The sequence below is a fragment of the Bidens hawaiensis genome, unplaced genomic scaffold, assembly GCF_021521415.1.
Source record: "Bidens hawaiensis isolate Kalapana, Puna unplaced genomic scaffold, B.hawaiensis_p1.1 tig00021030_1, whole genome shotgun sequence".
Lineage (NCBI taxonomy): Eukaryota > Viridiplantae > Streptophyta > Magnoliopsida > Asterales > Asteraceae > Bidens > Bidens hawaiensis.
In genome coordinates, this window is record NW_027493249.1 from 8,594 (window position 1) to 29,140 (window position 20,547).

General features: G+C 34.6%; 1 protein-coding gene across 1 annotated transcript; it reads right to left on the minus strand.

The window, feature by feature from the left end:
- Positions 1 to 19,353: 19,353 nt before the first annotated feature.
- Positions 19,354 to 19,747, minus strand: LOC143562513 (uncharacterized). The gene is made up of 2 exons (XM_077050293.1): positions 19,738 to 19,747; positions 19,354 to 19,649 (listed from the first exon to the last, which is right to left on the minus strand). Exons 1-2 carry the CDS (start codon positions 19,745 to 19,747, stop codon positions 19,354 to 19,356), a joined length of 306 nt encoding a protein of 101 aa, XP_076906408.1.
- Positions 19,748 to 20,547: the final 800 nt, after the last annotated feature.

The window sequence follows — 20,547 nt, forward strand, 5'->3', positions numbered from 1 at the left end:
GACCAACTAAAGTAGAGCGTGGCAAAAGAACAACACTTTCAGAGCTGTTCCAGAAAACTATAATCGCGGACGAAAAAACTGAAACTAAATGCAGCATAGGAAACAACAAAGAAATGAAAAGATCTGCTTCAGCTGATGAAAAAATGCACAAGGTACATTTTCATATCATATGACATTATGACGTACTATACCTATCTACCTCGTAGCAGCATCGAATGGATTTGAATTAATTGATGTAATTAATCTAATGTTTGGTTCATATGAATCTTATACATGTACAAATGCAGATTCTCCAAATGGTTCATCTTGAACCCTTGGCATTTGCTCAAAACATACGGAAATATGTGAAGAAAAGCAGCGGCGTCACCAATGACGAGGCCGAGGGGTATAGAAATAGAAACCGACATAATAATATGTTACTCAAAGATATTATTATATTTCCTTACGGGTCTATTTCTGAAAATCGGACCAAGGGCAAGGTGCCGCATCCCACATATGCAAGTACCAACAGGAAAAGCGAACGTTGGATCAAATCAGATGCAGAATGTAAGTATAATGCACAACATTACACCATCTAAGACAAGCATAACTTAATTAATTTCCTACTTATGTCAACCTCTTAATTTATACACACTGAGATTTACCAATCTACCAAAATGAGAGCATAGAAAACAATATCAACTACAATATCAAACTACATAAGCAATGCTTTATAATAACAAAGAAAAAAACTTAATAATAACAAGAAAAGAATAAAAATAAGCACCAAAATAATAACAGCAAATACTTATAACAACATAAGAAAAAAACATAATAATAACAACAAAATGTAAATCAACAAATAATACTTATAACGTCTCATAATCGAAAATCAGCATATACGAACAAAAAATAACAGCAAACAATTATAAAACAAACCTAATAATAACAATAAATTGGTTCTCACTGTTTTCACGTTAAAAATAAAATGTATTTGATCCTGAAACTTGAGATTTATTACAAAACACTAAATTATTACGGAAAAAGCAAGCCTAAACCGTTTAATTTTCAATCTTGTTTTCCTATTTTCTTAACATTGTGTTACTTGCATACAAACGTGCAGGTTCTATGGAATTATTCGTTACCTAGAAACTAAAAACATTCAATATAACTGAGAATAAATAACAAAAAAGCCATTGATTTAAATTCAATGCATTTTCCACAAGCATAACAACAAATTCGTACTACATTCTACATTCAGCACTTGTCATCATAGTACTGATTCTAACAGCTTAGTGCTAACGTTTTGTATGCAGACTTGATATTGGAACTGTAGTATGTAGAACATAGAAGGAGAATAGTACTGTCTGTTGGAGAGATGGAAACCACCAAGCCACCGCGTGGACACTTTGGTTTTTATGAAACGAGTGAGTGATTAAGAGAAGGTGAAGAATCAAACTAGCTTGCATGTTTTTCTAAGGTGAAACGGGATCGGTGGTTTACATTGATACAATGTACGTGCTATGGTTACTGTCGTCTAATGAGTTTGTGATGAAGTTGAGAATAAATTAGCGTCTTTGATCTATTTATATATAAAACGTATGTGCTATATATCGATCGATCTCTGGTCAAATGTAATTTGTATGCCTTTAAACGTTCTTGCGGCTGTTTTAATTCGTTTTTACTCAAATCGATATTGAAACATGTGTAACGAACATTATTTTACGCATTCATGCTGTATTGTAATAGTCGATTCTTATATATCTATATATAGGGTTAGGTTCAAATACGAAGTTTGATTTTTCTAAAAACACTAAGAAGGAGCGTGTTTTTGTCTTGACACTTTTATATCAAAACCCATCTACTTTAATCTCAAAACTCACTTACATTAATTTCAAAAACCCACTTACATAAAACCCACTTACATCTTCACTCATCTCCTACATCCACCACCACTCCACCGCCACCACACCCGTCACCCACCGCCACCACCCCGCCGGAAAAGTTCGAAAAAACACAATGGGAAAAAACACTATGAAAAAAATAACACAATGATAAAAACACAATAAAAAATACAATTGTATGACACAATGTAAAAAACACAATGAAAAATACTATTTTATAACACAATTTTTTAAAACACAATTTGGTAAAACACAATTTATAAAAAACCCACTAATTTTTTTAATTTTTATATTACAATATGATACTCATATTAAAGATAAAAGTACACTCGTTAGTATGGTGAATTTATTTTTCAATAAAAACGTAGTAAAAAAAGTTATTGACGTTTTAAAATGATGAGAGAATTTGGCATGTGTCTTGCATGTGGAGAGTGAAAGTTAATAAATGTGTTATTCCTTTTAGACTATTTCCTTTATGTTCACACTTGATTTCCCACTAAACTAATCTCAACCCTCCATCTTCAAAATCAATGGCCAAGATTACTTCTTATCCTTCGTACAAAAACTATACTTTCTATTATAATCTAACCCTATATATATATATAGGATCAGTATCAGGTGAGAACTTTTTAGGAATTGAAAACCATGATAACCATTTTAGACCATAAAAAACCAAAAATAAAAAAAAGCATAAAACAAAAAAAAACACAAAAAAAGGAAAGTAAAAAGCCAAAATTCTTATATATCATCCTAGTTTCATAAAAAAAATTCTCATTTAGCCAAATTATACATATATTTATAATATGTACATATATGTGCACACATGTTTTTTTTATATACATTTGTGTACATTACGTAACTAGAGATTCAATGAAATTATACATTACCAATGTTTTTAGTACAAGATAGCATCGAAAGGCTTTCTTCTTGAGTTGTCGAGGCGCACCAGCAACGCCTAGCACACTTTATTGACTCGATTTTTTCGTGTGAAATCCTACCCGCTCCATCTCGCCATATATTGTTCACTACAGGACATTTCAGCCTCAAGATATGTATATTAATAACATTAAATATACCCTTAAATAATTGCACCTAATTAAGATAACAATTGAGTTAGAAAAAATGCAGTAAATTACAATTATGTGTTTAGAAAGTGGACAGACACATTGGTATAAAATTAATTATGTTACGCGAAATAGTTTGGGACCGACGAATCGAGGAGTAGGGATTCATGCTTCATCATTTAGCGCCACAATTCATTACTTTAGGTCCAAAATAATAATTTTTTAAATAATTTGGACACGTTTAAAGCGATGTGTCGGCTAAAATATACGTCTTTGTATGAGAGTTCCCATCATGGTGTCCTGAATTTAGGGCCTGGACTATATATGATAGTAGATTGAAAAGCTCCAAGAGAAAAAAACAAAAGAAACATGGCAACCTTGTGTTGTGATCAAACCGTAATTTCTCAATGCAATGACTTGGCTTTTTCCTTTTGATTGAGCATGAATAAAGATCCCAATTTAAATTATGTTCGAGTCGTATGAACCTCACACCCATGTTCCGAGGGGGCATAAAAAGATGGTCTTACACATCAATTCCTAAAAAAACTTAACATTGATTAATCAAAGTGGAAGTTGCAACAAGCGTCTTAGTTTTGTAAAACGAAATTACTTCATAATTTGTCTAATGCTAAGTGATTTCTGTAGCGTTTGTTACTAACAGACGAAATGAAATGGACAATTGTAAGTGAATAAAAAAAAGGGTGTTTTGAGTCTTGCTTCTTTTAAGTAAAAAAAGGGAGTAAAAAAAGGGGTACGCAGGAAAAGCCTTCTCCTTTTGATGTTAACTTCTATTTGAGTAAAAGTTTTAATGCATCTAAGCTGTTAAAAAAATGTTTGGTTGGTCAATATAATGAAATCAATGATTACATAAGAAATTGCATTTCCTCTAAACACATCAAAACGAATCATTCACATCCCACTGTTTTTGTTTTCATTGCATTCCCACGTTCATCCGACGTCATCACCTGGCCACCACAGCGTCGCCGCTATCACAGCTTTTAAAATGACCTGGTGCATTCAGCTTATGAGAAAGACATCATTGATTTTTCAATGCAGGTTTACCAGTTGTCCCCATGATTGTTAATTTGCATCTTGTTATTGAAAAAGAACACGTCCTTTTCATCATCTTTTTTTTATATAAAGTAAATGATAGAGATATACAAGAATAATATTTTGCTCACTGACCTCCATTTATTCTCATTCATTCTTTAAATATCATACAAATGCAATCTCCTATTTAGAGATAAGATATTAGTCATGAATATCAAATAATACTAATTACAGTATGCTATCATTAATAAATATAATGCCACCATTAACAAATATAAGTTTATTACACCCCCGCAGTCGAAGCGGGAGGTAGCCGGATGCTGAGACTGGATCTAAAATCTTCAAACAGAGCACATGGAAGACCCTTTGTAAAAATATCGGCTATTTGATACGGAGAGCTAACATGCAAAACCCGAACCTAGCCACGTTGAACTTGCTCGCGTACAAAATGAATATCAATTTCAATGTGTTTGTTGGAAACACATCAACCACTTTACAATGATGGTTTTGCAAATCAACAAATTCAATCAACTTTATTTATTCAAAACATCAAAAGATATATTTTGTGAATAAAAAACTTAATGAATCATCGTTCCTCAATCGTCAAGGGCATCGGCAATGACATTCCCTGAATTGTATCAAGAGATCATTATGTTCTGAAACGTCCATTGGGTAGGCAATTTTAAAGTAGGATGGAATGATAGGAAAGAACCACAATTCCCTCTTTTGTTTTCCTTTTCTTTTAATAAAATAATTGGTAAATAGGGTTTTAGTTTTTTATAAAAAGTTTTACTTTTTTTTCAAGGGAAAAAAGAAATATCTCTTTTTACACCAATATCGACATGAACTTTATGCAAATATCTAACTCCAAAAGCTCCAATAAAGAGCCATAAAAAACTCATCAATTCACATAACAAAATCAATATTTTCAGTTCTCCATTCCACATTTTGGATCTCTCTCCTCAATACCATGATGGTGTGCTTCTATTTCTATACATGCAACTTTAAAATTGTATTGAGATATTAAAAGGTGGTTATTTGGTTAGCCATAACCTTTCTTAATTTAGGATTATATGGTTAACTAATTAACAACTAGACACCATTCGGTGTTCTAGTGATATGATGTTTACTCTAAACAAAAGTGTTGTGGTTTCAAATCATTGCAAAGCAAGGTTACGTGGTATTTAGGTGTAAAAATATTGTTGTTCAAAAATAACTATTTAACAACTCATTATTTAATTTTAAGTGGTTAGTTAATTAAATAAATATATTATTGAATTTATGTATGTGTGTATATATATTATTAAATAAATTGCACTAATTTTGACGTTATTTTACTAATCTCGTGAAAATAACGTTAAAAGTGGGGGAAGGTTAATCAGGCATCATGTGGTGGCGTTGATAGCCGAAAGACAAGGGCACATGCATCAATCAGCCGGTGTCCCGATGATTGAGTGCTATGTGCCTTATGTCCAAGGCTTGATGCAAAACTACTATCGAGCCGGGGGTCTCATCGGAAGCAGCCTCTCTATCCCTATGGGGTAGAGGTAAGGTTGTCAACATCTTACCCTCCTCAGACCCTACCATAGCATTGCTATTGGTGGGATATACTGAGTACGATGATGATGATGATGTGTATATATATATTACCAGTGGGCATCGTCTAACAACTAAATCTCATGCAGCACTATGTCAACCTTTCTTGTGAGCATATGAAGGAGAAACCAAATGATGAACTCTTTCATGGATTTGAAATGATCAGGGCCGTTGAAAGAGACCGTTTCATCAATGGTGAAGCGACACCACGGTTGGCCGCTTACGTTGAGAATATGATGAAATATGAAAGTAAGAAGTTAGAGAAGGTGTTGAGTTATGATCATCATACACTACAAGGACCAACTAAAGTAGAGCGTGGCAAAAGAACAACACTTTCAGAGCTGTTCCAGAAAACTATAATCGCAGACGAAAAAACTGAAACTAAATGCAGCATAGGAAACAACAAAGAAATGAAAAGATCTGCTTCAGCTGATGAAAAAATGCACAAGGTACATTTTCATATCATATGACATTATGACGTACTATACCTATCTACCTCGTAGCAGCATCGAATGGATTTGAATTAATTGATGTAATTAATCTAATGTTTGGTTCATATGAATCTTATACATGTACAAATGCAGATTCTCCAAATGGTTCATCTTGAACCCTTGGCATTTGCTCAAAACATACGGAAATATGTGAAGAAAAGCAGCGGCGTCACCAATGACGAGGCCGAGGGGTATAGAAATAGAAACCGACATAATAATATGTTATTCAAAAATATTATTATATTTCCTTACGGGTCTATTTCTGAAAACCGGACCAAGGGCAAGGTGCCGCATCCCACATATGCAAGTACCAACAGGAAAAGCGAACGTTGAATCAAATCAGATGCAGAATGTAAGTATAATGCACAACATTACACCATCTAAGACAGGCATAACTTAATTAATTTCCTACTTATGTCAACCTCTTAATTTATACACACTGAGATTTACCAATCTACCAAAATGAGAGCATAGAAAACAATATTAACTACAATATCAAACTACATAAGCAATGCTTTATAATAACAAAGAAAAAAACTTAATAATAACAAGAAAAGAATAAAAATAAGCACCAAAATAATAACAGCAAATACTTATAACAACATAAGAAAAAAACCTAATAATAACAACAAAATGTAAATCAACAAATAATACTTATAACGTCTCATAATCGAAAATCAGCATATACGAACAAAAAATAACAGCAAACAATTATAAAACAAACCTAATAATAACAATAAATTGGTTCTCACTGTTTTCACGTTAAAAATAAAATGTATTTGATCCTGAAACTTGAGATTTATTACAAAACACTAAATTATTACGGAAAAAGCAAGCCTAAACCGTTTAATTTTCAATCTTGTTTTCCTATTTTCTTAACATTGTGTTACTTGCATACAAACGTGCAGGTTCTATGGAATTATTCGTTACCTAGAAACTAAAAACATTCAATATAACTGAGAATAAATAACAAAAAAGCCATTGATTTAAATTCAATGCATTTTCCACAAGCATAACAACAAATTCGTACTACATTCTACATTCAGCACTTGTCATCATAGTACTGATTCTAACAGCTTAGTGCTAACGTTTTGTATGCAGACTTGATATTGGAACTGTAGTATGTAGAACATAGAAGGAGAATAGTACTGTCTGTTGGAGAGATGGAAACCACCAAGCCACCGCGTGGACACTTTGGTTTTTATGAAACGAGTGAGTGATTAAGAGAAGGTGAAGAATCAAACTAGCTTGCATGTTTTTCTAAGGTGAAACGGGATCGGTGGTTTACATTGATACAATGTACGTGCTATGGTTACTGTCGTCTAATGAGTTTGTGATGAAGTTGAGAATAAATTAGCGTCTTTGATCTATTTATATATAAAACGTATGTGCTATATATCGATCGATCTCTGGTCAAATGTAATTTGTATGCCTTTAAACGTTCTTGCGGCTGTTTTAATTCGTTTTTACTCAAATCGATATTGAAACATGTGTAACGAACATTATTTTACGCATTCATGCTGTATTGTAATAGTCGATTCTTATATATCTATATATAGGGTTAGGTTCAAATACGAAGTTTGATTTTTCTAAAAACACTAAGAAGGAGCGTGTTTTTGTCTTGACACTTTTATATCAAAACCCATCTACTTTAATCTCAAAACTCACTTACATTAATTTCAAAAACCCACTTACATAAAACCCACTTACATCTTCACTCATCTCCTACATCCACCACCACTCCACCGCCACCACACCCGTCACCCACCGCCACCACCCCGCCGGAAAAGTTCGAAAAAACACAATGGGAAAAAACACTATGAAAAAAATAACACAATGATAAAAACACAATAAAAAATACAATTGTATGACACAATGTAAAAAACACAATGAAAAATATTATTGTATAACACAATTTTGTAAAACACAATTTGGTAAAATACAATTTATAAAAAACCAACTATTTTTTTTTAATTTTTATATTACAATATGATACTCATATTAAAGATAAAAATACACTCGTTAGTATGGTGAATTTATTTTTCAATAAAAACGTAGTAAAAAAAGTTATTGACGTTTTAAAATGATGAGAGAATTTGGCATGTGTCTTGCATGTGGAGAGTGAAAATTAATAAATGTGTTATTCCTTTTATACAATTTCCTTTATGTTCACACTTGATTTCCCACTAAACTAATCTCAACCCTCCATCTTCAAAATCAATTGCCAAGATTACTTCTTATCCTTCGTACAAAAACTATACTTTCTATTATAATCTAACCCTATATATATATATATATATAGGATCAGTATCAGGTGAGAACTTTTTAGGAATTGAAAACCATGATAACCATTTTAGACCACAAAAAACCAAAAATAAAAAAAAAGCATAAAACAAAAAAACACAAAAAAAGGAAAGTAAAAAAGCCAAAATTCTTATATATCATCCTAGTTTCATAAAAAAAATTCTCATTTAGCCAAATTATACATATATTTATAATATGTACATATATGTGCACACATGTTTTTTTTATATACATTTGTGTACATTACGTAACTAGAGATTCAATGAAATTATACATTACCAATGTTTTTAGTACAAGATAGCATCGAAAGGCTTTCTTCTTGAGTTGTCGAGGCGCACCAGCAACGCCTAGCACACTTTATTGACTCGATTTTTTCGTGTGAAATCCTACCCGCTCCATCTCGCCATATATTGTTCACTACAGGACATTTCAGCCTCAAGATATGTATATTAATAACATTAAATATACCCTTAAATAATTGCACCTAATTAAGATAACAATTGAGTTAGAAAAAATGCAGTAAATTACAATTATGTGTTTAGAAAGTGGACAGACACATTGGTATAAAATTAATTATGTTACGCGAAATAGTTTGGGACCGACGAATCGAGGAGTAGGGATTCATGCTTCATCATTTAGCGCCACAATTCATAACTTTAGGTCCAAAATAATAATTTTTTAAATAATTTGGACACGTGTAAAGCGATGTGTCGGCTAAAATATACGTCTTTGTATGAGGGTTCCCATCATGGTGTCCTGAATTTAGGGCCTGGACTATATATGATAGTAGATTGAAAAGCTCCAAGAGAAAAAAACAAAAGAAACATGGCAACCTTGTGTTGTGATCAAACCTTAATTTCTCAATGCAATGACTTGGCTTTTTCCTTTTGATTGAGCATGAATAAAGATCCCAATTTAAATTATGTTCGAGTCGTATGAACCTCACACCCATGTTCCGAGGGGGCATAAAAAGATGGTCTTACACATCAATTCCTAAAAAAACTTAACATTGATTAATCAAAGTGGAAGTTGCAACAAGCGTCTTAGTTTTGTAAAACGAAATTACTTCATAATTTGTCTAATGCTAAGTGATTTCTGTAGCGTTTGTTACTAACAGACGAAATGAAATGGATAATTGTAAGTGAATAAAAAAAAGGGTGTTTTGAGTCTTGCTTCTTTTAAGTAAAAAAAGGGAGTAAAAAAAGGGGTACGCAGGAAAAGCCTTCTCCTTTTGATGTTAACTTCTATTTGAGTAAAAGTTTTAATGCATCTAAGCTGTTAAAAAAATGTTTGGTTGGTCAATATAATGAAATCAATGATTACATAAGAAATTGCATTTCCTCTAAACACATCAAAACGAATCATTCACATCCCACTGTTTTTGTTTTCATTGCATTCCCACGTTCATCCGACGTCATCACCTGGCCACCACAGCGTCGCCGCTATCACAGCTTTTAAAATGACCTGGTGCATTCAGCTTATGAGAAAGACATCATTGATTTTTCAATGCAGGTTTACCAGTTGTCCCCATGATTGTTAATTTGCATCTTGTTATTGAAAAAGAACACGTCCTTTTCATCATCTTTTTTTTATATAAAGTAAATGATAGAGATATACAAGAATAATATTTTGCTCAGTGACCTCCATTTATTCTCATTCATTCTTTAAATATCATACAAATGCAATCTCCTATTTAGAGATAAGATATTAGTCATGAATATCAAATAATACTAATTACAGTATGCTATCATTAATAAATATAATGCCACCATTAACAAATATAAGTTTATTACACCCCTGCATTCGAAGCGGGAGGTAGCCGGATGCTGAGACTGGATCTAAAATCTTCAAACAGAGCACATGGAAGACCCTTTGTAAAAATATCGGCTATTTGATACGGAGAGCTAACATGCAAAACCCGAACCTAGCCACGTTGAACTTGCTCGTGTACAAAATGAATGTCAATTTCAATGTGTTTGGTGCGCTGGTGGTTGACAGGGTTCCAGGACAGGTAAATGACACTGACATTGTCGCGGTAAACAAGCAATGATCGAGATAGGGGGTGGTGCAGTTCTAATAACAGGTTCCGTAACCAACAAATTTCAACTACGACATTGGCAACACATCGGTATTCTGCTTCGGTACTTGAACGTGAAATAGTAGGCTTCCGTTTAGAGGACCATGAGATAAGATTAGAACCATAATACACGCAATAACCCGACGTTGAACGACGAGTATTCGAGCAACCAGCCCAATCGGCATCAGTATAAGCTAGTAGGGCATGGCTGGTCGGTTTACTAAGTGTGAGTCCGTAATGTGCAATGTCTTTGATATACCGAATAATCCGTTTGAGGGCATCCCAATGTGTCGATCGCGGGGCATTCATATGCATACAAACCTGTTGTACGGTGTAACTGATATCGGGATGAGTAAAAGTAAGGTATTGTAATCCATACTCCGGTAAAGGGTTAGATAATCAAATGCGGTACCGGAGTCAGCATTAAGCTTTCCATTAGTGTCCACCGGGGTTGGAACTGGTTTACAGGTCTGCATCCCAGCTCGTTTAATGATATCATGAGAATACGAGCTTTGTGAAAGTAACATACTGTCACATGTTCTAGTAACCGAAATGCCAAGAAAATAGCTAAGTTGGCCCAGGTCATTCATTGCAAATTCTGATGCTAAGTCTGCCATAAGTTGTTGCCGAAGAGGAGGTGAGAAGAACGTCATCAACATAAAACAAGAGATATGCCGTGTGAGACCCGCTATGTTAATATAAATAATGAATTAGCACACTTATTTTGCTGAAACCCCAGTTTTTCAACTTACTGAGTAAATCGTTGATACCACGCACATGGAGCTTGTTTTAGTCCATATAATGACTTCTTGAGGTGGCATACATAATCCGGGTGTGGTTTACTACGAAACCCCATTGGTTGGTACATGTATACGGTTTCGTCAAGTTTCCCATGCAAAAAAGCATTTGCGACATCTAATTGGTGCACCGGCCATGATCGGGATAAGGCAATAGATAATACTATCCTTATAGTAGCCGGTTTGACAACCGGACTAAAAGTTTTCCCACAGTCAATTCAAACCTATTGTGTTCGACCATCACAAACCAACCGTGTTTTATATCGCTCAAGTGTGCCATCCGAGTTAAACTTATGCTTAAATAACCACATGCTCCGTAATATATTCATCTGTGGGTGACAGGGTACAAGTTCCCAAATCCCATTTTTAATAAGGGCATTATACTCGTCGGTCATAGCATTATACCATTCAGGTATAGACAAGGCATGGATGGGGTTTTTGGGTATGGGGACGAGTGTGGTGGCCGAGAGATTGAAAGATATTTTTGGTTTTGTAATGCCATCCATACCGCGATTACGCATGGTACGTCTGGTTGCGGGTTGTGGTGGCGGGATATTAAGAGGGGACAACGATGGTGGGGAAGTAGTGTTAGGAGATGGTGGAGTTATAGTACTAGATTGATTTCGAATTGGTTGTGGAGTTATTCGTGAGTGGTGAAAGGGGGTGGGCCGTAGGTGGGGAGGTTTGGTTTGTAAAATTGAATGGAGTAGGTATATTAAGGGCGGGAACAATACGTTGGTTTGTGTTGGTGGGGCTGGGTTGAGAATGGTCCGATGTGGGACCGCCAGGTGTTGTAACGGAAGACCAGAGATGTGGGTGTGGTGTGTTTAAGAAATCATAGTTATGTTTGCATGTGGTGGGAGAGGAAATTAGATTTGTAGCGAATGGTAGGATTGTTTCATTAAATATTACATGTTGGGAGATCGTAATTTGATGTGTATGTAAATCAAGAAATTTTTACCCACGATGATTTTGTGGGTAGCCAAAAAAGACACATGAATGAGAGCGATGAGCAAGTTTCTGAGTGAGAGTAGAGGGCTGAAGAAGGTAGCAAAGGGACCCCAAAGACACGTAGGTGTTTATAGGCCGGGAGACGTTGGTAGAGAAGTTCAGTAGGGGTTTTGAAATTGTGATTTTTGCTAGGTAGAATGTTGATGAGATAAGTGGCCATGTCTAGGGCATGGTGCTAATAAGAAGGGGGGAGATTAGCATGAGCTAGAAGAATTCGGATTATGTTATTAATTAAGCGGATTTTGCGTTTCACTTTTCCATTTTGTGATGATGTATGGGGATACAATAAACGAAAAAGCATGCCATTTTGATTACAATGTTGCTGAAATGAGCTATTAATGTACTCGGTGCCGTTGTCGCATTGAAAGGTTTTTATTTTTCTTTCAAATTGAGTTTCTATTTGTTTAGAGAAACTACTAAATATAGTATATACTTGGGATTTTTTGGCTAAGGGAAATGTCCACAAAAAATTTTTTAGGTCATTAAGAAAAGGATGTAATATCTATGACCCCCGGTACTGACAATTAGAGATGTCCAAAGATCGCTATGAATAATATCAAATGGTATATATGTACAAAAATTAAACTGTATCAAAGGTAATTTAATGCTTTTTCCAATAATACAAGAAGAGCAAACATTCTTATTCAATTTTGTAAAAGAAATAACATTAGAAGTTCTCAAATATTGTAACAAAGCCTGGCCAGGGTGACCCAAACATTGATGCCAAATTTGTTGAGAAATAGCTGCAAAAGTGAAGGGAGAAGTGTATTGGGTAGACTCTGGCGGAAGTAGAGGATGGAAATCACCGCTGCTGTTGCATTGGAGGATAGGGATTCGTGTCTTGAAATCCTTCACAAGAAAACCAAAAAGATCAAATTCTATGGAAATCCAATTGTCAATAGTGAAGCGATAGACAGAAGTAAGATTTTTAATTAATTTGGGTGCAAGGAGTACATTATCTAATTTGAGGGGTGGGTAGGGCGGTGGTAGGGTTTGATTGCCTTGTCCATAAACTGGAATTGTAGTGTCATTGCCGACAATAATATTATTAAAAATGCTGTTATTAAATAGGGTTTGGAAATTACCTGGATTATTGGTCATGTGGGATGTAGCTCCGGTGTCCATGAGCCACTAATCAGGGGGAGGGGTTGAGTAACATGGTTTAGAGTGCTTGCTCGATATCAATAGAGGCATACGTGTAACATCCTATAAAATCCCATAATTATTTTGGACTAAAAATGTCAACTTTGAAAGTTGAAGGATTAAAAATATTCACAAGACAAGTAATGGGAAAAATGAGATAAGAAAAATAAAATATCTCATGTTAAGGAAATAAGAAAATTCATCCCACATGGAAAGATGGAAGAAAGTGGAAGCATTCCATATGGTTATAAATAAGAAAGAGAACTTCCATCCCACATGAAAACAAGGAAGAAAATGGAAGCTCTTTATAAGGAATAGAGTTTCCATAGTATTGTTCTTATGTGGCTAACCACTCTGCATAGTCCTAGCAGAGGGTGCGAAGCACCCGACGCGCACGGACTCAAACTCGGAAACGGACTCGAGCGATGGGCGTAATGTGGCGTTTTAATGGCGCACTTTGCACTTCGCATGCTCGCATCGCCAAGGGCCGCTTTAGTATTTTAGGATAGTACAAGGACTGAAAGTGAAACTCTGAAAAATTATCCTTCGCGCGACATGAATGGATCAGGTTCAAGGACTTCGCACTACGCGAAAGACAAAAGATATAAACCGACATAGTACGGCTTTGCGCTACGCGAAGTATTTATTTGCGCGACGCGAAGTAACAAATATGCATCTGCTACACGTGTAGACACATGGCAGCATGTAGCGCCACGTGACAAACCGTTGTATGACTCATCATATATAAGGTGGTTCGCGATGCGAACTTCCATAACCTTTGTCCTTCGCGCGACGCAAAGAAGCAGAAAATCAAGTATAAATAGGAAGGTCCACGACACTTTCATTCTCACACCAATCATATCACATTCGCACGCTTAGTCTCATTTTGCGTGCTGATTCTCGTAGTACGTGCCAAGCCCCAAGATTCCGACGGTTTAAGCCTCAATACGCAATACCCGATAGAGAGTAGAAGTGCTGCCCATACAAGCTTAGGCACATAAACTCCGAATACCCGTGTAAGGTAGGGGTTATGCTTAAGTTATTATTTTTATTTTTATTATAATGGCTTAGACCATAGTTGGGGGTATAGCCCGAACCTTGATTACAAATAAGCATAATATAACTTTTCATAAATAAAGGTTATAGATAAATTATTGTTTCTTCATGTTTAAAAAACGTAAGCATTCATATACAAAGGATATAGTCAAAATAATATTTCTTTATGATTAAGAAATATAACATTCAAATACAAAGGTTATAGTTGAAATATTGTTTCTTCAATATCAAGAAACACCGAATCTTACATACATGATGATATATTCAAAATATAGTTTCTTCACAATTAAGAAACATAAAGCTTCATATACAAGAGAAACAGTCAAACTAGTGTTTCTTCATGACTAAGAAACATTAGATTTTTTTCATACAAGGATTATGATCAAATGAAGTTTCTTTTAAAGCCTATCATAGATGTTTCTTAATGAAGAAGAAACTCAGCACAGAATTGGTAAGCAAACAAAAAGATTACATGAACAAGTATTTTATGCAAATAATGATCAATCAAGGTTTAAAGCTATCAAAACCAGATTAAAGGTCTATAGCTAGATCAAGAGATGATCCGAGTATTTATATAAACCTATTTTGTCACAGGTCAATCATCAGTCATTCACAAAGGTTTTCAAACGAGATCACCACATCATTCAGAACAGACAATCACAGGTGAATACGTTAAACCTTTACAACCAATTAAAACAAATTTATACTCTATAAGATAGACAGGTTGTTTGTCTTATCGAGTCAGTCAAACGTTTACATGAGATTGCGTGATCTCTAAAATGTTGTAATACAAATTAGAGAATAAAAGCAACTCAGATCGAATACACATGTGTTTGGATCCAAACATAACTGTTCAGCCTAAACAGTCAAACGCTACGTGGCTGCGGGCTAACAGTCATAACTAATTCTCCGATATGGGCTACGTGGCTCGGAGAAATTATGTGTGTGTAGGGCAGTGTTCCAAATACCGGAAAATAGAAATATTTCTGCTGAGATATGTTAAGAAATCTATATTTGTATTATAATTGTTATCTAAATTCTTTTAGAGTCAACGATTCACCATCATATCGCTGACGTATTTTTCCCCACATTTCAGGAAACAGGTTCAACACAAATAGCAAGGAATTAGAGTAAATCAAAGAGTTACATGCTCGCTACAAGAAGATGGCTTGGTTTTAAATTATTTGATTATAATAAACAGATTAAATATGAAATTTTAAAATAAACGTTCGCATATTTATTATCCGAAAAGTTTTCAAAGTAAATTAATATTTTAAATAAAGTCTTCCGCTAAAACAACCTGCAACTCTGATACATTTATAAAACATATACCAACTGAGAGTCACCCTTCTAGGCCCTAAGTCGGGGTGTGACAATAAGTGGTAGCATACGCTTGATTTGGTCTCGGTCCAAGTAGGCCATCACCGAGATTGCCATGGGTTTGTTGGCCCGGGAGCAGTTGGGTATGGGCAGGGTTGGTTGGGCCAGGTTTGCTGATTGTTCCAAGGAAACTAATTGGGCCAGGGTGTTTGATGGTTATGGGCTTGAGAGGCCTGTTTAGTGCAAGGGGAATAGGAATAGGAGTTTGGTGGAGTCCGGCCATTCCAATTTCCATAATTATTGGGATTAAAATAACCATAATTATTATTTCCATTCCCACGCCCCCTGGCTATGTTATTTCTACCATATCCACGGCCACGACCACGTCCACTATCTGATGTATAATCTGAACGAGGGCCAGGGGAATCACCCGTGCGGTTTGTGGTTGCATGTAAGGCGTTGTTCTTCCATTTGACACGAGAGCGGGTTGCATAGAAGTACGGAAGGGGTTCGGTGTTTTGAATGATCATTCCGATTCTTTCGTATTGTTCATTAAGGCCCGTAATTAGTTGAATAACCAAGTAGGTTTCGGAAATGGGAGCATCCACGTTTGCAAGTTGATCAAAGAGCACTTTTAATTCTTGACAATATGCATGCATGTTCGGAAAATTGTCAAAACGGGTGTTGGCAAACTTCGTTTTGAGATAAACGGCCCGTGTTGCTTTGCTATCACTGAAGATCTGTTCTAATGCAGTCCATGCATAAAGCAATGGTATTTTTCTTGAGGATGGTTTGAAGTAAATCGTTTGAGATGGTGCCATAAATCCATTGAAGGACTATCGCATCAATTCTTTCCCACGAATCAAGAGCAATCGTAGGAGGGGCAGGGGATATGTCATCGGGTTTGGATGTGCTATGGGTGGTTGGAGGTGTGTTTTTAGTGAGATGATCGAATACCAGAAACGCTTTGCAATGGATTTTAAAGAAATCATGAGGTATATTGGCCGGATTCGGTGTCCAGGGTTATGGGAATGAAATTTTTGATGTTTGTAACGGTGACAGCCAGATGAAGTTTTGGATTCCATGGGTAGAAGGATGATTGATAGAGGTGGAAGAAGATGAAATAGAGATGGAAGACTGGGATCAGAATAAACAGCCGGTAGTAAAGGTTAAAGACTTGATACCATGATAGAGGTATATAAGAATAATATTTTGCTCAATGACCTCCATTCATTCTCATTCTTTATTTGAAGATAAGATACTATCCATGAATATCAAACAGTATGCTATCATTAACAAATATAATGCTATCATTAACAAATATAAGTCTATTAGTAAACAAAGAATATCTTTTTATATGCAATAAGCTTATATATGAATCTTTATATCCAAATTGATTTTTTTGTTTTCAGGAACCAAATAAAAATTTCAAAGAGAGGGTGGAGGACGGACGGAAGGTCACCCTTAGTAATTATTGGCATAAATCATATAAAAAAATTAATTTGAATTTTACTCGGTTTACCAATGACCTATTGATTAAGGGGTATGGTGTTTGTCCCTCCAAAAGTGAGGTGATGAGTTCAAATGCTTGCAAATACAAGGTTAAGGCATTTATTTGTTAAAAAGAAAAAAAGAAGAAGAAATTTACTACGTCATGTATGATTTTGAAGTTCTAAGAAGAATTGTTGGTTGCGAAAATCTCGTGGGTCAAGAAAACTTTGAAAAGTTATGAAGTTGGCTATACCTTGTGGCTTTTAGTTTTTGACAAAACGAGCTTAATTAAATGTGGGAAACCCTTGTGGACTCTGCCAACTTCAATTTCTTCCTTCCATAGAGTGACAACATGCAATGTTTTGAAACCCGGACCGGACCGGCCGGTTCGACCGGTCTGACCGGGACCCGGTAGGTACCACGGTCGGGTTCACATAGCATAACCCGTTTTCTAATAGCCCGGCCGGGTTTGTCGGTTTGCGGTCCAACCGGAACCGGTGAACCGCCGGCCGAACCGGCAAACCCTTTTTCCTCTATTAAAATAAAAACATGCAGCATGCTGGACTCGAACCCGGGTAAATCCTATGTCAACGTATTTAGAGATCTTCTCCAAAGCCATCCCGCTAGCCTTCAATGATGTCCTTATGTACAAAAATTAACTTATATATACTATAAAAGCACAATTATGGCAACTGAACTGTTAGTGGCTATGTAGAATTATTGGACTTTTTGGAATCTCATTTATTATTCATTTTTTATAAACAAAACTTATATTATATATATATTATTTATGACATCATCCGGGTCAAACATCGATCCGCCCTCCTGGGTCGGTCCGACCTTTGACCTGGTAAGGCGTCCGGGCCGGGTCTGAAAACATTGACAACATGATACTGGCTTACGCTCAGATGGTATTTGAAGATGAAGAACCAAAATCAGTCTGTCTTTCTTTTAAAAAAAACAATAAATCCTAAATGCACAATTTTCAACACAAAATTCAACTTTATAGGTTAACTTAATAGCATCTAGCAAATTCTAAACACATTACACGTAAACATATAATGATATAAACTAGCAAAGTAGCAAGTCTGAACACATACTTTTGCATAAACATATAAAATTGAACATCATATACTAATAATCAAGCTTCAAGAACACTACTACATTAGAGTCTAAGTCTTATAATTGCATATTGGAATTACCTTCGCTCAGTCTGGTGATGGATTTGTGAATGTGATTGCCATATTAATTAATTGCTAATTAGGTTTAAAATGTTAATTGGGCCTCTATTTAGTTGAATATTTAGACCATGATATCATTTATTATCTGGCCCAATTTAATAGACCATTTGGACATTACAACTGATTCAATTGGGCCTTGTATTTTTAAATGATTTGAGTAATTTTTATAGTTTCATTATAGATTTTGTAAAACAAAGTAAAAAATAAAATAAAAGGAAAATTAAATTATTTACCAAAATTTTTGCCGTCAATGGGTTCGTGATTTGAAACAACAGCGAAGTCATGGTTCACGGTTCTTCGCAAAACTCCAAATTGCGACTAGCGTTTAAGAGGGCACAGACATTTTTGGGCTTGGGCATTGAGCGACTAACATATAAATGCATATATAATAAGGGGTTACGGCTTATGGGGTTTATTGAAAGTGCGACCAAATCACTTGGAATAGAAAATAAATTTTTGGACCCAAATCACTAAATCAGTGGGAACGGAAAATAAATTTTTCTATTTTGAAACCTGTTCGAGCATATCATTTATCGTACCCCGGAAACTCTATTTTAAATTATGAACCAAAATGCTCAATTAGTGAAAAGAATTTCCTGTCGATGTGTAATTGTATCTCAAGTTGCAATATATATAGTTTTGTGTATTAAGAAATAATTTACTTGTTATTATCTTCTTATCTCAAACATATCTTTTGACGTTTGTCCATTACTCATAATTAATATAATTTTAAACGAAAGAGAATATCATATATTGAAACCAATGACTTCTTTTCCTTTATTAAATCATTTTGTGGTGCATTTAATAGATTTTATAAAGGACAAATTATTCATGAACAAGCTTTAGTTTCATTCAACTCTCTAAAAGCAAACTGATTTTCCCAAGCGTAGGTGAAGTGAATGCTTTCTTTAGGATATATTTTCCAGCCATAGTTTAAGACACACACGTCGCCTTGTTGAACGACGATAGTCGGAACAATTCCTTTATGGGATTGGAACCCGCTACAATATAAGGTTGCTTGCGTAATCGTGCAAGGGCTTGTGTTTTCAAGTGTCACATCCCACTCTCCAGGTGCACTTGTTGCCCCTTGACGGATGACGAGGCTCAAGTCTTGACCAAAAACATCTGTACAATTACATACATTATATCAATGAACATATACATGATGAGAACATAAGAAATAGAAACAATGCTAGTATGATTATGAGTATACCTCTGTACATGAAGCAAATGAAGACAAGTAAACAAACGTGTTTGAGCATGATGGCTTCTTTAAGGTTTTTGTGATTTTGACACTTATTTGATGAAGAAACCAATTTACAAACTCATGTATATATAGATATAAATTCCATCTTCTGTTATAAAATTCATTAAATGCTTAAGGTTTCAAGTATATCAAATTATCAATTGTGTGTTTTAAATGATGAATTAAATGCTTCAAATTTTCAATAATGAACATTTAAAATACTATTCTTAATGAAAATAATCAATTAAAATTAAAACTACTTATTAAAACAATGTTTCTTTCTATAAAAACATGCATTCTTATAATTTCTTGTTAATAAAATAATTTAAAATTAAATTTAATTACATTCAATTTATAGAATTTCTTCTTAATATAATAAATCAACAATAATTAAAATAATCACCCTCATCGATTAGATTGATTCCATATATACTTCACATCAATTTATTTGTACATCTTCTTACTAGGTTAAATACCCGTGTATACACGGGTTAGGTAAACTACATTAACAAAAGATCAAAACAATATGAAATACTTATACTAATTTGGTATTAGATTAATGAATATGAATATGCATTACAACGTGGAATACAATAAAATTTTCATAAAATAAAAAAAAAGAAAATTATATGGTAAATCTTCATTAATCTTTAAAATTTTTTTCATATACAATATTTGTAGTTACCGTTTTCATTGAATATGAGAAGATTGAATTTATCTCTAATTTAATATAAAAGGTGCGACATTGATCTCTAAAAACTTTCCATATGTATAATG